At 45.9% G+C, this 17,258-nt stretch overlaps 1 protein-coding gene across 2 annotated transcripts in view; it reads right to left on the minus strand.

Moving 5' to 3' along the window:
* PTPN1 (protein tyrosine phosphatase non-receptor type 1) overlaps positions 1 to 13,380 on the minus strand; it is a 63,439-nt gene extending 50,059 nt beyond the window's left edge. For both annotated transcript variants that reach the window (XM_070381048.1, XM_005899625.3), the window contains exon 1: positions 13,132 to 13,380. Coding sequence is in view for 1 of the 2 variants with exons in the window: in XM_005899625.3 (XP_005899687.1) it covers positions 13,132 to 13,194 (63 nt within the window). In the remaining variant the exon portion in view is untranslated. The remainder of the gene's footprint in view (positions 1 to 13,131) is intronic.
* Between the last annotated feature and the right edge of the window lie 3,878 nt (positions 13,381 to 17,258).

The following is a 17,258-nucleotide window of genomic DNA, read 5'->3' on the forward strand; positions in this document are numbered from 1 at the left end:
ATTCAGAATTGCTCAAGATGGTAATTTGTATGTTTAAATTTAAGTAATCATAAAGTCTCAGAATCTGTAATCATATCCAAAATGTTAAAATGCCTAAGAATTAAAGCCCATCGCTTAGTCATTTGAATCCAGGATAAATTATCGGCAAACTTATTTTACAAGGTACTAGACATGAAAGAATCACTCAAACAAAGCCATCTATTTATAGAGAACCGCTAACACAGACCACATAGTGGCATGAGCTGGCCAACACCATTAAAAATATTCTTTAAAGTTCACAATGAACAAATGAGACCTTTATTCTTAAAGTATCATCTGCAAATCAGGGGGATAGCCACATATTTTCAATTTGCTCTTAGTGAGTCAAGTTTATATTTAAAGAGTCTTTTAAAAACGATTTTACATGTTAAAATGTAACGCTGTTTTCTGTACAGACTGCAGAGTATCTGCAGGGCTTCTTGCCGCGGTGGCTGCTGTTGCTGCGATGCACAGGCTGTAGCGTGCTCAGGCTTCGGAAGGTGCGGTTCCCGGCTCCACAGCGCAGGCTCAGTGGTTGTGGTGTATGGGCTTAGGTGCTCTGGGGCATGGGGGATCCTCCCAGGGATGGGGGATCCTCCCGGATCAGGGATCGAACCCGTGTCTCCAGCACTGGCAGGTGGATTCTTGGCCACTGAGGCGCCAGGGAAGCCCAGATGTGACGCAAATAAACTGTTTCTCCTGAGAGCGCCTCTGCCTGCTGTTCCTTCTCCTGAATGCCCCAGGGCCCAGGTCTTTGCCAAGAGCGCGCTCATTACTGAACTGGGATTGTCTCTCTTCGGCCCATGCTAGCTGCACTGCTAAGCTTCTTAAGAGCAAGGACCGACTGTGTCTTTCTCGCGCACCACTTATCCTCACTGCCTCCCAGCTCATGTACTTGAATGAGTGAATGGGCTCTGCCTGAGAGGAGTGTGCAACTAGAGAACAGAAGAGGAAATGAAGGGTAGCTAAAAGCTTCAGGGAGAAACTGATCTTCAGTTACTGACTTTAACTGCATGTATACAAAAGGGTATGAAATGAGCAGTGCCATCATGTCACAGATTCAGGGCTGCTGAAACACTGAGTCAGTTCTGTCCTTCTGGGATTCAGCTTTAGGAAGGGAAAAGGTATAAACCCTAGAACAAAGATCCGAATTGTTTTACAATGGTAAAGAATCTGCCCTACCTAGTGCTTGTACTTAAAAAAATGCATTTATTTTTGGCTGCGCCATGCAGCCTGCAAGATCTTAGTTCCCTGACCAGGGACTGAACCCACGTCAGTGGGGGTGAAAGCACAAGTCCTAACCACTGGGCCACCAGGGATTCCCCTCTATTGCTTGTTCTGACTTATTACATAGAACACAGCTCTATGGAAGAACAGATGTTCGAGAGAGATCAAAGAAACAGCATCTCTTACAATAAATATGAACTTCTGTTGCTAACAGATATAGAGACCTCTCACATCTAGTCTGTTTTATATATATATATATATATATATATATATGTATATATTTTCTTATCATGGCTATCATTTTTTTCATCTCTTGCTAGAGTATACAAGGTAGAGAAAGAAACTTCATGAATTGAGACCCACAACAAATGGTATCATTCCTAACCAGGTCACAAAGCAAGTCATTAAAAACCTTACTTCTTAGATTTCTCAGTGCAATACATTTGGGCAAGTCATTCTTCTTATCAAGTCCCACATGGACTATCCAATTTAATTTCCAAGTTGATCATCAAAAATAGTTCATGGAAATAATTGAACATGGGACAAAAATATAGTCACACTCAGTTGCTCGAGGTGGAAAAATGGCGGCAGCTCCCAGCTTCCTCAGAATAGCAGAAGGGGACAGAGGATGAGAGGGAGGGGAAGGGCAGGGAGGAAAGCAGCCCTGCTTAAGGGTCTCATCCCGGCTTTCAGTGTCAAGGGCCCACCCTCGGGCATTGGGACACCAGCCACCACATCTCAGGCTCGTATTCCCTTGCTCTGATTTCATCTAATGACAGTACTACTTACAAGCGGAAACATCATCTTAAAAATCATCTTAATTCTAATGCTGATAGCAAACTCTAAGGAAAAAACCCAGCCTGGAGTAGAGGTTCAAATCTAAGGGTCCAAGGGCTGGGTAGTTCATACAAGAGAGGACAGGCTGACCCACTGGAGAGCTGTGGTAAATGAAGGATACACATTTACTAGCGTTAGATTACTAGTGTGGAGTTAGCGGGAGTGGTGCCCCTGGGCCCACCAGACCACTATCACGCTGGGTTCAGACCGTATGACCTGCAGATGATTTTCAAGAGAAGTCAGAAACCCAGATTTGTATGTGATTCCTCCTGATTTACCAACAATGACAAAAGTTCAAGCTCCTCTTGTTTTTAAAACACTGTGTGGACCAAGCCCAATATAACTGGGCGGTCACCTCGTGGCCGAGGAACAGGTCAGAAATGCGGACAGTGGTCACAATCTTGACCTTCTCTTTCCAGGTGCTGATCGCCCAGGAGGCACAGCACAATCCCCTGCCTGCAGTGGTGCGTCGGTGTGAGCACGGCCACCAGGCCGTTGTAAAGCTGATCTAGGACATGGGAGACCTCAGGCAGGGAAGAACATAGAAGCTTTGACACCTAATTGTCCTCCTAAAGCATTTCCTGCTATTAAAGACCAATTTATGGTGTGTAATAAATGGCACTGCATGTAAAGTGCTTTGCCCAGTGCCTGGGGCATACAACAGACTTCAGTAAATGTTAGCTATACCGGGTTTCATTATGAATGAGCACAGAACATGGATCAGACCGTGTGTTTCTCCCTTGAATGGGAGATATTAGTCCAATTACAAAAATCTAATAATCCTCTTTAGACATGAGAAGAATTTCAGAAGAAACTGCATTCGTCAGCGTGGCAGTGGGTCATTTTATAAAATAATCAATTTATGCCTACATAGAGTGCATTCTTTATTTTTAAAGACATAATGAGGTCTTTGAAGTTTTGATTTGAGCTAATATGAAAATTTAAAGTTCTGTCTCACTGTTAGATAAGGGGGGAGCACGGAACACAGAAGGCTCCTGAATCTAGCAGCCGTAGGACATAAAGCCCCGCTTTTCCCAGCAAAGTTGTCCCACTCTCCTGGCTCTTCATCTGACCACGGAGGTGCAGATTGTTAGATTCCAGTCATGCTGTAAGGTTATCTGGTCTAATCACTACATTTTTTCTGATCCTGAATGTTAACTCCTTTGAGGTCCCACAATAGTTGAAGGCAGACCCAGAACCCAAACCCCGTGATCTCCCTTCCATCACCTCACAAGTCCCTGGGGGTATATCAGGGTGGTTCAGGGTGGTTCCTTAAGGGTGGGGAGCAAGGCAGCTTGGAACTAATGCTTTGAAGCAAAACTCCTGTGTGAACCTAACCAGTACTGAAAAGAGACAAAAGCCCAGTCTTTAGGAGTACAGGCTCCATTAATGAAGGGGACAGGGTGGGAAAGGTTTCCTATGCACAGTTACATCCCAGGATCAGACAGACTCTTTTTAAAAAATACCCTCTTAGCTGCTGTCCTGGAGCAGCAGTTCCACGCCTGGAGGAAAGAATCTAATTTACCTGCTGGAAAAGGACAGACATTACTCAGCAAAGGAATCGATGATTTTAAAAGAAAGCTGCTATGCTTCAAAGTGTCCAGCTACCAAATATGCTGAGAAAAATATGCTTTTGAAATGTAGCCAAGTGCAGAATATAGACTGAGTCCTACATTCAAAATTTGTCTTTCTAAGAAAGCATGTTTTAATGTCAGAGGATACAAAGCAAGCTGTGAACAGGAGACTAAAATTAGCTCAAACCACAAATAACCTAACACACTTATCACTTCCTTATGATCAACCTACAAAAATCAAACATTAAAAGCATTTACAAAACTAAAGGAGTGATGCCAATTTAATCCTTTAACTTCAGCTGTATCCTTTCTTCCTTCTAAAGTGGGCCTGACATGGAAACATTACCAAAGAATGACACTGTATTACTTCGAAGGCAAGTACAGGGGAAACCACTAGAGCCAAGTCTCTCCCTGTAAATAAAATAGCATGTACTGTGCAGCTCTTCAGTGGTTAGAAGGGTAACCACCTCCTCAAACTGAAGATAGGAAATTTTAGATGACGGACCACACCCATCTCCAGCTGCACTTCACACAAAGAGCCATGGACATGCCAGACTCCTACTGCAAACCAAACCTTGCCTCCATCTCCTCCAGCCATTTATTTCTTACGTTCAAAAGGAACATCGTCCTCCAATGAACAAAGTCTGTTGGGAAACAATAACAAGTAGTGGAACATGTTGCAAAAGGAAGCTTAGTTGACAAATATGGGTTCCTGGCTGGAGGAGGTACCAGTTTGTTAAACTTCAACTATTTTTTTTTACAGTTATTCTGAGTGATGACTACATTTTGGTAAGTTTTCTGAGGCAAGTTCAAGCTCAAAAAGGATGGAAACAAGTGGTTAAGAAAAGATGAGCATAAAACTTACCAACTGCTACTGTGCATTCTTCAAAACTACTACTAAAATTATGAAAAGCATTCTTACCAGTAAGTAGGAAAACAAGGCACAGGAGCAGACCTGGATACTATGATGAGGACAGATGCGATAAAACTCTGCTAATGGCACTAAATATTCCTAGGGTGCATTAAGAAAAACTGTCAGCAGGACATGAAGGAGTATTTAAATACACCTAGAAACAGCACCATGACAGGCACATGAAGGGCCCCTGAGAGCACAGCACACATCCTGGGGACGTGGATTCTCAACCAACAGTCAAGAGACATGTGGCCTGGCTGGCCCTACACCACGGCCACCTCACCCCGTGCACTGAGGGTTGCTCCAGAGACAGGCTTTGTGCCTGTCAACCCGATGGGGCTTAATGCAACTTCCTGATCTTGCACCACTCTGCTTCACCCCTTCACCCCACCTCTTAGGATGATGATCTGAAAGACCCTGGCAATAAGGAAGTGGCATCCAGGCAGTAGGGGAAGATCCAAGAAGTGGCATCCAGGCTGGGAAATTCCCCTGGAGAAGGGACAGTCTACCCACTCTAGTATTCTTGGGCTTCCCTGGTAGCTAAGACAGTGAAGGAGCTGTCTGCAATGTGGGAGACCTGGGTTTGATCCCTAGGTTGGAAAGATCCCCTGGAGGAGGGCATGGCAACCCACTCCAGTATTCTTGCCTGGAGAATCCCCATGGACAGAGGACCCTAGTGGGCTACAGTCCATGGGGTCGAGAAGAGTCGGACACGACTGAGCAACTACACATACACAGCACATCCACACGACAGAGAAGAACACTGGCGACACTCAACTCTAAGATGCTGTCAAGAAACAGTTCAAATTAGGGTAAAAATAAAGCAGAACAAGAACAACAAAAACCAGAAAACTCCCTCCAATACACCTCTGAATATCTTCTGAGAGGCCTCTTCTCTCTGTGCGAAGGCCACACAAATATTGACTAGCCACCGAAGCATACTTCACCTTTATCCCTGCAGAAGCAAACTCAGGCCTGACTCTGAACAGTGAAGCAATACAAGGTCTAAGAGAGATAAATATAACAGCGACAAATGTTTAACCACCAAGGGAATTTAAAGCTAATTTACCCTATTATGACAAATGCAGCTTGCCTATTTGTTCTCCTGAGTGAAGTTATATTCAGAAGTGATTTCACGTGCAGACATTTTTAAGTGACCCCCTGTTCTTCAGAGAACTCCAACTACTTGGAGTGATTACTTGATGTTCACCTTCCTGTAAGCAATTCACAGCAGTGCATAATTTTCTGAGTAATCAGTAGTCATCAGAATAAAAGTTAGCTAAGCTGTTTCCTGGGATTCAGTGAGGCAATTTTTAAATGTGATTCTTCAAAAGGAAGAGTTGTACCAATAACAAAGCCATTAGGTGGGAAGAAAAAAGTCAGGGGGGAGAACATTTAATAACAGAGTAATAGAGCTTATAAGGGAGAGTTTTCCCTCTCCAATCACTAATAAACCAGAAAAGCGCAGTCTTGGAGCCCTAGTTTTGCCATGCTCATCTTATCTTTGCAAGTCGTGCTGCTGGCCCACAAAAGCCACAAACACAACCGAGGCTCTTCCTTCTTCATCTGTCAAAGAAAGCATGCCTCACTCAGTCTTTGGGAAGCCTGCTCTGCAAGTAAAAGAGCCCAGGACACAAGGTTACTTGGGCCCAAAGGTTTGCTTCAACAAGTGGTTAACCTTCTTCAATAAGGACTCACAATTTCCTGGCACAGTACTAGATTAAGAGTAGTAGGGAATATGTGTATTTTTCTGAGAAAAATACAATCCTTAAGGGTCCCTTTGCTAATAAGCCATGCTGACTGTGTGATTCTGTGCTGCAGAACTCCTTAAGTACCAAATCTAATTACCATGGGGTATCCATAAAACTTTTGGAGAAAGAAATGGCAACCCACTCCAGTACTCTTGCCTGGAGAATCCCATGGACAGAGGAGCCTGGCGGGCTACGGTTCAGAGTCACAAAGAGTCAGACACGACTTAGCCAGTAAACCACAACAACCACCCGTAAAACTTTACATACAGCCTCGGTAGAAGCATAAGCATTTGGAACTGCAAATTAAATCAGGTCACAAATTGAAAAAGAAGAAAACTGAAAATCATGTATCAGTAGTTATTTTTATCTGCAGTGTGACTTGCACCACAGTCTCAAGACTGATTGATGGGGGCGGGGGGAGTGTCTGTGTGTGCGCTTGATTTTCCTTTGGCTATTTATTTCGGTAAAGAAAAGATCTTACGTGGGAAATGGTCTTATTCCTAGCTTTCAGACATTCAGAATTTACAGACTGTCAGTAAGTCACTTGTGATTACATCAAGCTGCCTTGAGAAAGGGGAGGGCGGCTGTTAGGCAACTCTGAAGCCCAAAGTGAAGCATTCTTTCTCAAATGCTGGAGCCTCAGGTACTTTGTTCCCAAACATGGCAGCTGTGTATACTAACATACTCTTCAAATGAATTTAGACCAGATGTAGGTTTCTTTCTAAAAGTACAACATACAGGGCAGCGACTCTTCGTGTGCCTAGCTGGGGCTGAGTCTTTCGTAAATTCTCAAGAATCAGTTCCTCTATCTTTACAGGAAAAACCACCAATTGCTACTTCGAGAAACACTGCAAGCGTAGCTCACATGTCAGTGCCACTCATTTTCCCACATTACTGAACCAAGGAAGCCCACTTATTAAAAAGGTTTCAATACCTCTTGGGGAAAAAAGCTTCGATTCTTTTGACTCTTGAACTATACTCACAAAACTTTCATGCATTTTTGAGCCTAATTGTATCCACTGACACCCACACACCTTACAAAACTGAGTAACCACTGCAGTGTTTACAAGATTACTTCAAGAACACTAAACTCTCTTTGTGAGTACATTAAAGACTTTTATTACTTGATGAGAACTTAGCGGTCAGTTAGGTCGAGGATTATTTTTACAAAGGAAGGGACTGAAGCTCAAAGCAGGGAAGGGACCCAGTCTGCCTAGTTAAGTGTTAGAACTGACTAGAGAAAAACCAAAAGATTCAACTACTCTCTTGGCCAGAAGTGTGGTCTGATCAAAGGCCAAAAATGTTTGCCTTTAATACTTTGGGGAAAAAAAAGAAAAATCACAGATTTTAAAAGGGTTACTTTACGGAGAACCATATTTTTAATCCCACCATAGTCAAAACATATTTTACAAACCAGGTACATGTGAAGCCCTTCTGGAAGGCATGTGAGAATAAGTCAAGAGTGATGAGAAGAGAGTAATTCAAAAATTTTTAGAGAGACAAATATACTACCTCCAAGTTTCCTATTAAGTTCACCCCAGGCCAAGGACAAATCTGTTGTTAAACTGAAAGTTCCTGTGAAACACACTGGTGGTGTGAACTCCTACTGGGTAAGAACCCAAGCTTTTCTTCCAAGCCAGCACAGTAGGCAGGACCAAACTGCCTCGTCAAGCCATGGCTCCCACCGTGCTGGTTTTCTCTGCGTGGCCTCTGCTGTCAGTACCGACACAGGCTAATCTATTAATGTGTGTGTCTACCATTCCTCCTCCCTGAGAATGTGAGTTGGGAACCATGACTCGTCTGTTGTCAGGGCCCAGAGCAAACGCTGACAGTCCATTCAACCCCAGCACTCCTTAAGGCACCCTAGGGCCGGTGCAAAGCACGCCAAGACGACTGAGAAAGGGGGAAGAGCTGACTTCCGTAGCTTGGACTCTACAGGAGATGAGCGCGGGTTCGAAGAAGCCTCTCCAGTGAGAGCATGGGGCTTTCAAAGAGATGGGTGTGAAGGTGTGCGGATGCAGACAAATGAGAAGGCCAAAATCTAGTGTGAGGGGCATGTGTCTGAGCCAGAAAGAGTGGGACTGGCAGCCTAAACAGAGTGTTGAGCCAAGGGACAGAGAGAAGGGTGTCAACATATTTTCCTCACAGGATTTAGCTGTTCCTAATGAGAGAGAAGGGTGTCTGAGAAGACTGCACCTTCCAGGGTGGCCAGAATAAAAGGTGTGTGGGAGGGAGGGGAAGGCTGGAGCCTGGCTGCCACGCCAAGGAGTCTGGACCTCACAGATAAACGACAGCGTAGAAGTAAATAGAGGAGGGACAGGCTCAGGTCTGTTTCTAACACAACTACTCTAGAGACAATGTGAAGACTACATCCGGTAGGGCGGGGGAAGATGTGGAGAGATGGTTGAGGGACCTTATTAGTATGTTTCTGGTTTCACTAGAATTTCTGTCATGTGAAACCAGAAATGGTAGCAGCATAGGCAAAATCTGAGAACTGAGACCAATGGATGGTAGGAAGCATGTCCTGGTGATCAGTCAATGAGATGTGGCAGAGGAATCAAGAACCACTGCAAAGTTCCCAGCACTCTTGGATATTCAAAACGTGCACCCAATGACTGGTACCAAACTCCACTGTCTTGGACACAAAGACCCAGCTGGACTTCCCATTGTTCCCAGCACAAGGAAACACGCCCAGCCTCTCTGCAGTCAGTATCAGCTGCTTACCACGAACGAATTAACAGAAACACTGTAGGGAGGGGCGCCAGCTTGTGCAAAACTCACACGCCATCAGGTAGGCTGATGAAAAACGCATGCCATTAAGAGCACAGCATGGGACGAAAACTGCCAAAAGGACTCCGCAATCCAAAGGATCAGAGAACGGACAGCTCAGAAAAAGGAAAAAGGCGGGGCGGGGGAGGCACGGGGCAGACGCAGTTATTTCGCGGTTTAGAGACTGAAAAAACCCTACAGGAAATTTAAAGATTTATCATGAAATTCAATATACATTAATTACGTTACTTAATACCAGAATTAAAAAAAATAGATTTGGGAGAGCTATTTGTGCTAAAATGCAAAATGCACTGGAGAGACCTTGGAGCCCAATGGAAGGTAACTGAAAATCCCTGCATTACTGGCGGGATACAGTCCATGGGGTCGCACAGAGTTGGACACGACTAAGCACATACGTGCGCGTGTGCGCACACACACATTATCCGCCAGCTGACTTTTTAGAACCATCTGGTATGGTTTATGATGTACTTCCAAAAGAACCAAAGTATTCCTATAAATACATCAGTGATGTCAAACAAATAATGACAGCAAAACATTCTTCCTTTCACTATTTCTACTTGTGCCCCCTGTTAATCTAAGAGGAGTCCAGACAATTACAAGCGCCTTTGCATGTTTCCAAAGTGGGGATCAGACACCTAAATTTAGTGCACTCAAACCAGGGCTACAAGAGAACATTTAGATCTAATGGGTCACTCAAGATGACGAGGGCTTCCCAAGCTCTCCATGTTATTTCCGTTTGTCTTTTTTTTTTTTTAACTGAAGTGAGTCATAGTACATAGATCTCTTCCTCTGCACAAAGCACAGTTTTTGTCTGAAGAGCATAGATTTACATAAAAAATTATTAGGAAATTTTAATGTTCACCTTAGACTATAATGACACAACAAGTATAGAACAGTGAGGAATTTTAGTGGACTATTGCTATAACATGGTTTTAACACAGTCAGGCATTAAGTCGTATTTCACAATGAAAGCAGCTATAAAAACAAATGTCAATTGGAAGAGTGGCCCATTTTACAAAGCCTGCCTCTAACACAGAATAAATCTTGCCTTCGAGTCACAAGCTATTGTTGCAATCTCTTTTATCTGAGACAATCAAATCATTCATACTGAAAAGTTGTGAACAGTGTCACAGAATCAAAGAATCAGAGATGAGAGAAATAGTGAAAATACCTGACCCCAGCTTTAAATTACAAGTGCATAGTTTTTCCGATTTTCATTCATTCAAGCCCACTCTTCTCATTCTGGCTCCAAAACCAATCCCTTTCCCGTCTCTTCTCTCTTGAGCACTCAGGGCCCGCTATGTATTACTTCCACTTTTCAACCCAGACATACGACCGTTTAAGTGATAGAAAACAACTTTTAAAGCCACCTGCACATGCTTTCAGAGCTGACTTTTTAGAGACCTAAATGCTTATTAATGTCTATGCTGTTTATTAGCATTAACGACTAAAACCAGTTATACTCACTTTATCAAACTGACAAACAGAATCTTTGCTTGAAACATTTGTTTCCTAAGCCGCCACATTCCTCAGCATGTAAAAGTCTACTTCATCCTTTGTTCTTTTCCCATTGTTTCCGAGTTTCTACATCTTTTTGTTCTAGTTAGAAGTTAGTATAGTGAGAAATAACTGCACTGCTTTGTTTACAAAAATTACGTATTATTTTAAAAATCACAATAGACTAAGCAAGCTCAAAGTGGCTTGGTAGAAAGTTGCCTTCATTGTGACATGCCACAAAATATTTTTAACTTCCATTTTCTACCAACCATAAACACATTTCTTTGAATTTCTGAAAAATAATGGTTTCGGTACATTGACACATACTTTGGAAAATCTGCCACCTTAAACTCAAGGTCATTTGAATTCTACATTGTTTTAAAATGCCACAGTTGGCTGTTAACACTTTTAACGATAAGAAGGAAAAGAGCTTCTAATTTCGATTTTGTAAAAGAGAAATATCTGTACTGCAAAGGTGAGAAAGCCTGAGTGGATAATTCTCTAAGATAAAAGAAACCACCTCCAGAAATGTGGCAATCCATTATGAGTCTAGAGAAATCTCAACATGTAACTCATGGGACTTCAAGGTGGTAGACAAACTTAAAACAATGAGGGAAATTTAATTGAAGACCATGCTCCATGCTAGTGGCTTGCTTAGCACAGTTTTAACAATGTTTGCGTGACAGGTCTCTCACTCTGCCCTAAAACAAATCAAATTCAACCAAAGGCTTTTTACAATATGAATTTGTTGTTGCCAACTGAGTCAGTTTCCATATAAAAGATTTTCCTCCAAAACTCCTGGAGGCCACCCCTACTTGAGACGGGGTACGTCATAATCAACTTCAACACTTCAGACCCAGAGTTTTGTCTTTTAAAATCACTTTAGTGTATTAAATTTGATGCAGAAAACTTGTCTACACATTCTCAGAGTCACTCGTGGAATTCATTCAGCTCAGAGACCAGACATGCAATACAATTTTATATATTGATCGACCGTACTTAGACAAATTAGAGTGGTTATAAACATTAGTCTATCAGAAGCTAATATACATTACATTGCAAGTAAAAAGAATCCTGTCAAATGAGCTTGATGCAAATCCACATGAAACCAAGCCTGCCAAAAAAAGGCTTCTGTTAGTCGAGCATACCAAAGAACTGCTTAAAGCTTTCTTCCTTTTTAAGTGGAGCTCAAAATAGATTTTAATACTACCAGCTGATAGGTCTCACAATTTGCCTTTTGAGCCTATAAGCCGAAAACAGCCTTCTCCCTTTACACAAGTAACAACATCTCTCTATTCTGTACATCGCTTATTTAAAATACCCAGTGTGGTTTTGGTTAATCCTCACAACCCCCGCAATGACATTTAATCAGGAGCAACATATTTTCCTCACAGGATTTAGCTGTTCCTGAAAGCAGACCTCTTCATCTTTTCTATCTGATGATGCAGACACATGGGAGAAACCCCACCTCCCTAAGTTTTTATTCATGAACCACCATAGCCCACAAGGAGATGAGGACTGGGAAGACATCATCATCTTTACCCTGACCAAAGGGTCGGATGCTCGCCGGAGAAAAAGATGCTGTTTTCGAGAGGGTAAAAACGCTAACCTCCCCCCGCGCTGCCTGCCTGACACGGGGTAACCCTTTGGCCCCAGTGGAGTGGGTGCTACAGACCTCCTGGCTGGAAAGCGCTTGAGTTTGATACTCTCAGGGCTGAGCGCACAGAGCAAATGCCTCTTCCTCTGACAGATCTTCCCTGATCCCCTTCTCTGAGACAGCCCCTCTCCCCTGAAGTCACTCTCGACCCGCTGATATTGTTTTCTTCGTAGCCCCTGTCACCATTTGAAATCATCTGTTCACGTGTTTGACGGCCCCCGTTCGACTCTAAGCTACCGGGGTGGATAGGATCTCGCGGGTCTCGTTCAGCAAACAGTACCTCCAGCGCCTCCGCGGTGCCTAGCACGGTAAGAGGCACGCGGATGCAAATCCATCAAATGAATGAACAGGAAAGGGGAAAGGACTGTCATCCTTGGGACTCGACGCAGCACGGCGGCGACTAGGGGGAGAGGAAATATAAAAGAGCCCTTCTCCCCCCGGGGAGACAAAGGAAGGCAGTCCGCGGTGGTCCGGTCTAGGAAGGGAAGTGGGGGGCGGGCGGCGTTCTGCCCACCACCCCAAGGGACAAAGAGTGGCCGGGCAGGGGGGCGGGGTCGGGGTGGGAGGCTTCACGCCGAGAGCGGAGGCCGGCGGCTTCCAGGCTCGCGAGGTCGGTCAGCCGGGGCTGGAGGACCTGAGGAAAGTGGGGGGTCAACGGGGGGCTGCGAGGCCCGGGAGAGACGCAGGCCCGCCGGGGGACAAAGACACAGGGCGCCAGCCGCGGCCGCCGTCCGACCGGGTTCTCAAGCAGCGGGAGCCGAGGCGGAGGGCGGGACGCACAAGGAGACCGGGGCCGGGGGCGGTGTGTGAGGGGAAGGCTCTCGAGGCCTCAGGAAAGGCCTGCAGCGCTCCGGGGCGCTCCCGCACCTGGTAAATGGCCGCCCAGCTCCCAGCTCTGTCGATCTGCTCGAACTCCTTCTCCATCTCCATGACGGGCAGGGGCGGCTGCCGCGCCTCTCCCTCGGCCCCGCTGCGCCGTCTGCCGCTCTAGGCCGCGTCGCGCTCGCCGCCCCGAGTCCCGCCGCAAACCTCGGCTCCGTCGCTACCGCCGCCTCAGCCGCCGCTGCCGCCGCCGCCGCCGCCGCCGCTTCTTCATGTCAACCCGGCAACCGGAAGTACGCATCGCGCTGCCGCGAGCTCCGCCCTTCAGCCGGGAGAGCCAATCAGCTCTCGTAGGTGTCGGCGAGCACTTCCGCGGGGCGGGGCCGGGGGCGGGGCCGGGACAGACATCTTGCCGCGCGCGTTCCCCCCTCCTTTCCCGGACTCCAGGCTTGGGCGTGGCGCGCGCCCGTTGCCTAGGCGACCCCTGGCGCCCCGCCCACGGCGCATGGGTTTGCAAGCCTCCCCTCCACCCCACCCACGCGTCTTGAGTGCCCGCCGTGACGCGGTGCGTTGGATTCAAGTGACCTTGAAGCAGTGATGCTTCTTTCCTGCAGCGCCAGGGCCTAAGTCTCAGGGCTCAAAGCTGGAGGAGGCGCAAGGAGCAAGGGAGCGTTACGTGCTCCTTCCAGGCTCCCTTTAGCCCGATGTCTGCCCTGGTTTCTTGAAACTTAGCGCTTCATGGTTTACGGGACTGTTGGGAAAGGCCCCGCTATTCTCTGAATGTATTTTCCGTTTTGGAGTCTCCTGGGCGCTGCGGAAATGAATGGATTGGGATCTTGAAATGATTTTCAATATTTCCCCAAATAGCAAGGAAGTCCTGGTCAGACTGGATTCAATGTAGCACACATTCCACGGTGCAATAGTGTTGAATAATGGCAGGTTTCCGGGCCGACCTCCGAAAGATTCGGAAACGGGAATGTGTATTTTTCACCCGCCAACCCAGCTAATTCTGTACCTGTGGTCCTTGAAGCGCGCGTGAAAAGAGGTGGTCAAGCTGCCTTCCCGCAGGCTCTGCTTTCAGCCATCCACCTTTGGCTCTAGCGCCTTATTTGGATTTTGTGAACTTCGTGGGGTCAGAGACCCTGCAGGAGGGAATCATCTCTCTTCACTGTTCCCATCTCAAGCCTCCCCAAGAGTTATGTTGAATTCCAGCTCATTCCTTGAGTGCTTACGGTGGGTACTGTGCCAGGCATTTCAAGTACATTTTCTCATTTAATCTCTACAACCACCCTACAATATAGGCACTTTTATTATTCTCATTTTATAGATGAGGAAACTGAGGTGCTGGGAGGCAAAATCACTTGGCCAACGTACCTTTGCATATGGGTATGGAAGCCAGGATTCTAACCTGTCTCCAGGAGAAAACACCCTTTGGAGCCAGGCTGCCTAAGTCCGAATTGCAGCTCTATTGAATATAATACTGGCTGTGCAACCTTGGGCAAATTACCTAACCCCTCTCTGCCTCTGTTCCCTCCTTTGTAAAATGAAGATAATAAAAGTACCCACCTCCTAGGGTGGTGTGAAGGTTGAAAGAATATGTGTAGTCTTTTGGGGTCTTCCCTGGTGCCTCAGGGGTAAAGAATCTGCCTGCAATGCAGGAGACACAGGAGAGTGGAGTTCGATCCCTGGGTGGGGAGGATCCCCTGGAGGAGGGCATGGCAACCCACTCCAGTATTCTTGCCTGGAGAATCCCATGGACACAGGAGCCTGGCGGGCTGTGGTCCATGAGGTCGCGAAAAGTCAGACACAGCTGAAGAAACTGAACACACACAGCACAGTGCTTTTAGTCTGGTGGGTGGATCAATAGATACGAGCCCCTGTTATTGTATTCCATCAAATAATAGCAAATGGGAGATAAATTATTATTGGGTAAATGCAGTTGGTTTGCTAGGCAGTGTCTTCAGAAACTCTTTCATGGAGGGGGAAATTAACAAAAGATGTCCCTTCAAGTGAAAAGTTTGGGAACCCCACACTTGGCAGTTGCCTGATTTAAGTCTTAGCTATTTGACTCTCCAGGTCCGTGAACTCTTCCTGCCCTTGTTTCTTTAAGTGCTTGTTTGTCTGGAACTCACAGAAGAGCTCCTTGAAGGGGACAGAGAACAAGGCTGGTCCATTCCTCTCACATGGGCTGAGCTAAGTAAGTAAATAAATCAAATGCCCATATGGAGCCCAAGTGGCCCTCCTGCCTTCAGGGAGTGCCACCCAGTGCCTGGCGCGGCTTTGGAGTGGAGCCAGTGCTATGCACAGGGTGTTGGGGAAGGAGTGTGGTGCGGAGCAGGTCTGTGTGTGCCTAGTGGACGTATTAGTTACCTAGGGTGACCCTAGCAAATGACCAGAAATGTGTTGGCTTAAAGCAACAGAAATAAATTTTTTGAACAGTACTGGAGGCCAGACGTCTGAAGTCAACGTGTTGACAGGGCCACACTCCCTCTGAAATCTCTAGGGGAGAATCTTTCTTGGCTTCTTCCAGCTCCTGGTGGCTTCAGTTGTTCCTCAGCTTGTGGCAGCATAAATCCGGTCTCTGTCTTGTCTTTACTCAGTTTTCTTCTCTGTCTCCTCTTCTGGCTGTCTAATCTCCCTCTGCCTTACTCTTTGAAGGGTATCTGTCATTGGGTCTGCTGCTGCTGCTGCTAAGTTGCTTCAGTTGTGTCCGACTCTGTGCGACCCCATAGACGGCAGCCCACCAGGCTCCCCCGTCCCTGGGATTCTCCAGGCAAGAACACTGGAGTGGGTTGCCATTTCCTTCTCCAGTGCATGAAAGTGAAAGTGAAAGAGTCCTGGAGTGGGGTGCCGTTGCCTTCTCCGGTCATTGGGTCTAGGACCTACTCTAATGCAGGGTGACTTTGCATGGCCAGGTGATCCAAGATGATCTCATGTTGAGATCTGTGAATTAATTACATCTGCAAAGACTCTTTTTCTGAATAAGGTTGCATTCTAGGTTCTAGGGGATAGGACTCAGGTATATCTTTTTGAGGCCCCCCACTCAACCTACCACAATGGCCGAGGGTAAAACTTTGTCACAATATTGATCCTGAATGAAACCCCTCATTTCAGATTTCAGCTAGTCACTATGATATCCATTCTTCACATAGCAGCCAGAAAGTGCTCTTAACTTTTAGATCATGAAAACTTATATGTAAAATCCTCTGGTAGTTACCCATCCTTATTAGAATGAAACCCAAATAAGTCCTAACCTTGGTGTGCACTTCACCAAGCTCTCTCCTTTTTTTGTACTCTAGTCCAATTCTCTAATTCACTGAATGAGTTTCAACCTCAGGACCTTTGCACCGGCTTTTCCTGCTGCCCGGATCTTCTTGCAGTTCTTCTCACCCTTTAAATCCCAGGTAAAATGTCCTCTGCACACAGGTCTCTAACCACCATCTCTAAAATAGACCCCAGTCACTCTCTAACAGTGAACTTGTATTTTTTCATTTTTTTGCATCACAGAGTTCATCGCTGTGTTAAATCCCCCTCTGTATTCATGGGCTTGTTTGCTTTTCCTGCCCCCCACCCCCCACTAAAGCATTCCATGAGGGTAGGGACCTTGACCTCTTGGTCCGTGTTCCAAGCCCCTGATATTGGGTTGGGAGGAGAGACTTGAGTTGCTGGAATCCTCTGCAGCTCTCTGAGGCTTGGCTCTTGTCCATAACACTCTGCCAGTTCCCTGCCAAAGCCTGGCCTAGAACTAGCCAAGGCTTGATATCCCCTAGAGATGTGATGGTGATGTTGGGGAATCTTTTAGTGATGACCGGTTAGAAAATAAACAAATAACCATGTGTCATGATAGCTAAAACCTTTTCCTGGCAGGCCTGCCTAAGGGATGGTCTCACGCGATTTCCTAGGTCTTTCCTTCACAGATTTAGCTAATGGAGGAAATCAATGACCCATTAAACTTTTTAAAATGTCCTAAAGACTTGTCAGTAGAGAAGGATGGGTATTTACCAAGCCTCGGGCAGATCATTGACTCCTGACTTAGCAGTGTCAGCAAGTTTCCTGGTAAAAATCCATCCCAGTCTTTTTTTCTCGGAGGTAGACCAGTGTTAGGAGCTTGGGATTCAGGGGGAGAGCGAAGTAGTTTCGATGCGATGTCGCTTTCTCAGAGAGGCCCCTTC

The sequence above is a fragment of the Bos mutus genome, chromosome 13, assembly GCF_027580195.1.
Source record: "Bos mutus isolate GX-2022 chromosome 13, NWIPB_WYAK_1.1, whole genome shotgun sequence".
Lineage (NCBI taxonomy): Eukaryota > Metazoa > Chordata > Mammalia > Artiodactyla > Bovidae > Bos > Bos mutus.